This window comes from Elephantulus edwardii, unplaced genomic scaffold, assembly GCF_000299155.1.
Source record: "Elephantulus edwardii isolate Elephantulus edwardi_28Jun2011 unplaced genomic scaffold, EleEdw1.0 scaffold00052, whole genome shotgun sequence".
NCBI lineage: Eukaryota > Metazoa > Chordata > Mammalia > Macroscelidea > Macroscelididae > Elephantulus > Elephantulus edwardii.
In genome coordinates, this window is record NW_006399802.1 from 4,832,351 (window position 1) to 4,839,290 (window position 6,940).

The 6,940-nt window shown below is 44.5% G+C and overlaps 1 protein-coding gene across 1 annotated transcript in view; it reads left to right on the forward strand.

Annotated features, from left to right (window-relative positions):
* Positions 1–1,572: 1,572 nt before the first annotated feature.
* The window catches only part of GALNT12 (UDP-N-acetyl-alpha-D-galactosamine:polypeptide N-acetylgalactosaminyltransferase 12 (GalNAc-T12)), a 53,044-nt gene continuing 47,676 nt past the window's right edge, over positions 1,573–6,940 (forward strand). The window contains exon 1 of the mRNA XM_006886967.1: positions 1,573–1,584. Within this exon, the coding sequence (XP_006887029.1) occupies positions 1,573–1,584 (12 nt within the window). The remainder of the gene's footprint in view (positions 1,585–6,940) is intronic.

The window sequence follows — 6,940 nt, forward strand, 5'->3', positions numbered from 1 at the left end:
AAGCTGATGAAAGGTTGGCCTTGCGTGGCACTATTGACTGGAGTGTGTATCCACATTCTCTGCAACATGATGGACTCCACCTAGGTGAGTTTCTTCCATGGAAGCTCAGTGCCCCATGACAAACAATCCCAAGAACAAATTGGAAGTGGCATGGCCCTTTCTTTCTAGATTGTCTCAGAAGCTGCAGAGTATCACGCTTGCTATTGGTCAAAGCAGTTAACAGCTTAGCCCTGACCCAAAGAGAGGGAGTATGAAAGAATTCACAGCTTCGTTTTAAAACCATCGCATTATCTGAGTCTGATTTGGGGAGGAGTTCTCTTATAATTACACCACTGTCTGAAAAAAAAGAGACAAAAAAAAAACAAACAAACAAACCCTCAGACTCATTGCTGTCGAATTGGAACCAACTCATAGCTGACCAGCCAGTGAGCTTTCAGAAGCTGTAAATCAAATCCGAGAAGATTGCCCATCTTTCTCTGGCAGAGCAGCTGGTGGATTTGAACCACTTGCTTTTAGGCTACCTTTGCCACTTCTTACCAAGCCGCCAGAGCTCCCTCTATGACAGTTAAGATTTAATTGACTGCATATGACACACAATCTACAAAAAGAGTGGACTAGTCACATCTATCTCAATAAAAGTTCATTTTTCTCTCATATAAATGGATGCTGGAAGGAGATAATCAGCTAGTTTATGTTAATATTTTTGGTTTTCCCATTCTCAGCTTTATGGCCCAACTAGTTCCATAATCCAGCCAGGAGTAAGGAGGTTTGTTTTAGCACATTCCCCCTAAGTCTCACCAGGTAGAGCCCATTTGTGGCACATTTAATATGCCTGGCTACCAGGGAGGCTGGGAAATCAGGAAAACCCAAGTAGGAACCCTTGTGGAGAGTGGAGATCAGGGGATCCACTCACAGGACAGATTGCTTCAGTGACTGCGGTGATAAGTTTAAGCATGGCAAAGATCATGAGGATGGCACAGCATAGGATAAGGCTTCAATCTCTTGTTCCCGGGGTCATTGTCATAGTCTCTATGTAACCTGACAACTTAAGAAACAGGAGAATGCTTATTGACAAACATCTGGCAGTTTTGACAATATCTTGTTATTCATGTTGGTTTCCAGTTCTACAGAAGACAGCTGTGGCATTAGAAAGCTTGTTTCCCTTGGCCTTGTCCCTCCAGTAAATAGGAAGGAAGGTACTAGAAAAACTTCTTTAAATGCAACACAATAAGGAGGTTCAAAACAGTGGACTTAACAGGGCTCTTGTTTCATGGAAAGCAACTGGAGAGTCTCACTCAGTCCCCTTTTATGGGATTTCAGGTGTAGGTTTTGGAAACTACAAGATTAGATTATCACTGTCGCCTCTGGCAAAGAACCTCTAGGAGTTCATGTTGGTTGCATTTTGAGAGTAACCTCTCCTGCACTTAACCCGACTGTGCACACTATCAAGGGCCTCTCAGCATGGTTTAGAACTGCCTGATGATCATAGCCAGACTTTGTGGGAGTTCTCTTGAAGTTATATCAGTTAGGATTAGGCTGACTGTATATGAAACAAACCTGGAGTTCAAAGGGATGCCTGAGGAGGTGAGTGTGTGATGTGATGCAGTCTTAGCATTAATTGAACCCTCACTGTGTGTCTGACTGACCCGACACCAAGTACTGGAGGCATGACGTCACCACAGCTTATATTCTTTCATTGTTTGTTACCAGGGTCAGACTGTGAATTATAACTCAGCCTGTGTACCAAGGGCTGGAACAAAAGGTGAAGGTCACTTGGACATGTCAACTTTGCTAGGCTATATCCTCAGTTATTTGATCAAACACTAATCTAAGTGAAGAGAGTGAAGAGAGTTTGTTGTTGTGAAGTGTCATCAAGTTGCTTGAGACTCATAACAACCCTATGTACAACAGTTCTGAATCCTGCTCTATCCTGAGCCAATCTTATTGTCTCTGACACACCTACACCCGTTATCCCAGTCACTGAATCAATCCATCTCATCAAGGGTCTTCCTCTCCTATGCTGTACCTCCACCTTCCCAAGCATGACGTCCCTCTCCAAGGACTGGTCCCTCCTTGCAACATGCCCAAAGTAGGTCAGACGAAGCTTCAGAATCCTTGCCTCCAAGGAGCAGCCTGGTTTAACCCTCTCTGGGATGAACCTGTTTGTTTTCTTAGCAGTCCATGGTATATTCAAAACTCTTCTCCAGCACCACAGCTCAAAGGTACCAAATCTCCTTCCTAGTCATTGTCTAGCTCTCTGATGCATAGCAAGTAATTGTGAAGGCCATGGCCTGGATCAGGTGCACCTTAGTCTCCAGACTGAGTACTCTGGAGAGGTCCCTGACAGCAGATTTTTCAGCTGTGATTAAAATCTGTCCAAGTCAGGTGTGTGATACCTGTTTTTGTAAACCTCTAAATGCCCTGGAAAATCACTGTAGTTCTCTATGGACACCATGAACGCTATATGCATAGTCACCTTGTTTAAGTAGATGAGTTTTGAATGTGGTAGTCAGTTGATTATAATCCTTTAAGTAAATAAAGGCACTTATTGAAGGAGGCCTTGTTCAGTCCGATGAAAAGGCCTTAAGAGGAGAACCGAGGTTTCTCTGAAGGAGGTGCTGTGCCTGTGGAATGGAGCCTCAGCTTGTGCTGAATGTCCCAGCCATCTTCTCCTGATAGCTCGCCCTCCTGGTTTGTATTACAGATTTCAGACTCACCCAGTCAGCCACCACAGCTTTAATAAATCTCTTCAAACACGTATCCTACCAGTTCTGTTTCTCTGATGGAACCCAGACTGATACACAAAGGGACAGTGCGATCTTGAAATGCATTGTCTGACAGCCTGTGGAGCTATCGCAGGCCGCAGGGTGGAGATGGCTTTTGAGCAGAACTTGAGTGATGGGAGTTTGCAGAGAATGAGAGGGAGGCATTTCAAAGAGAGTAAAGTCAAGTCCTTCTCTGCCTCAGTGGCTGGAGTGGCAGAGATTTCAGCCACATTCTGAAGGGCCTCTTACGTTATGCTGAGGACCTCAGGGCTGGTAGAGGTCACAGAGTCTTCTTGTTTACTCTTCTGGTATGCAGTTCCAACTGCCTGGGAGAAAGATGAGCAGTCTCCTCCCGTGCGATTTCCTGCCTCTGCAAACTCGCTGGAGGTTCAGCTGTGGGCCAGTTCTGACTCTATGGCACATAACAACAACAACAACAGTATGGCTCCGGTGGTGTACTCTGGAGGGAGTTGCACAGCTAACCTAAGCAGCCTGATTCAGTTCACCAGCAGCTCAGCAGGAGAAAGGCAGTTCTTCTCTCGGGAGATTGACAGCCTCTGAAAACCTGCCGAGGGTCAGCTCCAACTGGCTTGGCAGTGAGTTACACATTCTTTAAAACTCCTTAGAGGAAAGGATAAACTTTTAGAGGTAAAGCTTTTTCTCATATACTTTGGCCATGTTGCCAGGAAATACCAGTCCTTGCAAAAAGACATCACGCTGGGAGGGGTGGAGGAAGAACCCCCTCCAGGAGGTGAATTGGCACAGTGACTACAACCATGGCCTTCAAAATAACTATGGAGATTGTGGAGATGGTGCAAGGTTTTGATCTGTTCATAGGGTGGCTGTGCAGCGAGCATGACTTGATAGAATCTAATTACAACAGCAACAAGAAGTGAGTTATGGTAACACAGGGCCAGATCCTGTCTTTATTTAAAATATTGATGTTTTACTCCTTACAAACTTTCTAACATTTATTTTGATTTGTATAAGTGGCATTTATTTTGATTTGTATAAGTGGCACAAATGCCTGGCAGTTTTAACCCACTCAGAATTGCCTTGGAAGGGAGGCAGAAATCTGCTGGAAAGGCCACAACCTTAAGCATTTCTGCTCTGCACTCATGGGATGACTGTGAGTCGTCCTGGTCTCTGGAGCAACTAACAGTAATAACCAACTGTTTGGTGCCTTTAACATTTTGCTCTTAGGTGGAGGCCTCATGTCTCCTGCTCGCCCTGGCTCTGCTCAATCTTCTCATCACCCAAATAGGTCCCTTGTTTCCTCAAACCCACCTATACGCCCAAAGTTAACCATTAGCTAAGGCCAGGGACTCTCACACACTGGTGTGTGGGCTGGAGTGTAGGTAACTGTATTAGGAATGTCTATCAGTTTGGTTTTTGAGGAAATAGTTTATTCTAGTTAATTTCAGTTTCTTTCCCCCTCTCTCTTTTTTGAATTGTACTTTTAGGGGTCAGTTTATAGGGCAGTTAATTTCCCCATTCAGTCATTCATGACAATTTTGTTTTTTTTTTTTAACTTGGGACAATTTTGTTTTATGTAATTAATTACAGACCCACATTGTAAGAACACACTTCCCATGTTGTCCCTGTGATTCTCATTGCCTTTTGTCCTTCTGTTCTATCCCTTCTTGTCCCATTGCTCTTGTATGACTGGCTGTTCTAGGGAGTAACCAAAGTGACAGGCGCAGGGTGAGAACGTACTGAGAGTTCTGTGGGCCCCAAGAGGCAGGCAAAGAGAGAGTCACCCAAATCCACTGGCATAGCCCTCAACTACCACTTTCAGGGCAGAAGTTACTTACTAACAGGTTATTTTTCAAAAATCTGAATTTCTGAGAATTCCTCCCCCTTTTCCTTGCTTCCCTCCTCCCTCGCTCCCATTTGAACCCTTTCACTGGTGCTGTTGTTCACCTTATAAGCATGTCTATTATTTGACTGGTAAGTTGCACTGTAAAAAAAAATCTATCAAGGACCTCTCTAAAAAGAGCATGTCATTGTAAAGACCAAAGTGCACCTGATCCAAGCCCTGGTATTTTGAACTGCTTCCTAAATTCTGGTGGCCTAGTGTTAAGAAACTGCTGCCATCCCAAAGGTCATGACTCTATCAGCTGCTCCATGGGAGAAGGGTGGGCAATCTCCTTCCATGCAATTATTGCCTCTGAAAACCCGCTGGAGGGTCAGCTATGCATCAGTTCCAACTCAGTGGCACACAGCAACAACATGCCTCTATCTGAATTAGGATGACAAGGAAAGTGAATGCCTTTGAACTATGGTGTTGAAGAAGAGTACTGAATGAATATCCCATGGACTGTCAAAAGAACAAACTGATATGTCTTAGAGAAAGTGCAGCCAGAGTGCTCCCTTGGTGACAAAGATGACAAAGCTTCATTTCACATAATTTGGGCATGTTGCTAGGAGGGGCTATTCCTTGGAGAGGGATGTCATGCTTGGAACGGTGGAGGATTTGCAATAGAGAGAAAGACCCTTATCAACCAGATGGATCGACACAGTGTCTGCAGCAATGGGCTCACGTAGGTCAGAAATGGTGAGGAGGACACAGGAAAGGATAGAGTTCAGCTCTACTGTTAATAGGAGTGCTGTGAGTTGTACTCAGCTCGATAGCACCTAACAGCAACAATATGCATCTGAAAGTTTGACAATGAATAAAGATGACTAAAGAAGAATTGATGACTTTGAACCATGGTTTTGGAGAAGAATACTGAATATCCCATGGATCACCAACAGAACAAACAAGTCTCTCTTGGAGGAAGCGTAACCGGGGTGTTCTACCTCGTATACTTTGGGCATGTATGTCAGGAAGGGCCAGTCCTTGGGAAAAGATGTCATGCTGGGAAAGGTGAAAGTTCAAAGAAAGAAAGACCCTCAATGAGATGGATTGACACAGTGACTGTTCTAACAGGCTTCAGCATATCAGAGATAGTGCTGTATAAAGTTCAAATCTGTTGTTTATGGTGTCCATATGTGGTGTAATTGACTCCGTGGCAACTAATAACTACAAAGTTGTTTGGCTGAAGGATGAACCGCAAAGATCAGTTTAGTTCTAGGCTTAAAGAGTTTCTAGGGGTCATAGTCTCTTGGGTTCCATCAACTTTTGTTAGACACTGGTCATTTTTTACTTTAGAGTTTTTTTCCACATTGCTCTCAGGCACTATCTGGGACCATTTATGATTTCAGAGCCCTCTCCAGGGATCCCTTGTGGAGGGTTAACAATGCTAACTGGGCACCATCCAGTTCTTCTGGTCTCTGGGAAGTAGAGGTTGAGGTTCTTATAATAAACCATTAGTTCCTTGGACTAATTGTGCAACTTTCTCCATTTCCTTCAAAACTCAAAAACAGTTTCCATGTCTTAGAGTTGGCACCTGTAAGATGGGGATAGGGAACACATCTGTGGACAAAATGAGAGCCTGAAGGAAGCTCTGGTGGCCTAGTGGCAATAAACTGCACTGCAATCCCAGAGGTAAACAGATCCACCAGATTCTCTTCTGGGGAAGGAGAGGCAATCTACTCCTGTACCAGGTACAAGTCAGATCTGATTTGATGGTGTATGTACACACACACACACACACACACACACACACACACACACACGAGCCTAAATCACTCAAGATCTCCAGATACTAAGAACACACTGGCTACAGGGAGATGGCACACCTTACTGTGCCTCAGTCTCCTCATCTGGAAAATGGAGCTCATAATTCTAACACCCGTCGTGTTGGGTTTTTAAAGATCAGATGGATTAAAATCAGTTGCCAGTTGCAGTGATTGCTGACCAAAGGCGATCTAGCATTCTAGATGCAGTCACCCTTTTACTCACAGCCCTGAGCTGTGGTTTTACAGCTGTTACTTAAATCGCCCTAGTGATGCTTACCAGAAGTTGGCAGTTCTAGCCTACCCAACAACTCCGCAAAAGCCAGACGTAGAAATAGAAAAGTTAAAGCCTAGAGAACACGCACGAGATGGCAGTTTCTAGTCTAATCTGGGATCATTATGAGTTCAAATCAACTCCATGGCGACAACCACACTTTTTAAAAATGCACCTCGGCCCAATAAGGAAGGAGCACAGTTTGGTAAATCCGCGTGGGGATCCGGGAAGGTTTAGCCCAAGCTCAGCGTGGGGTGTAGGGGTGCAGGGGAGCGCTGCC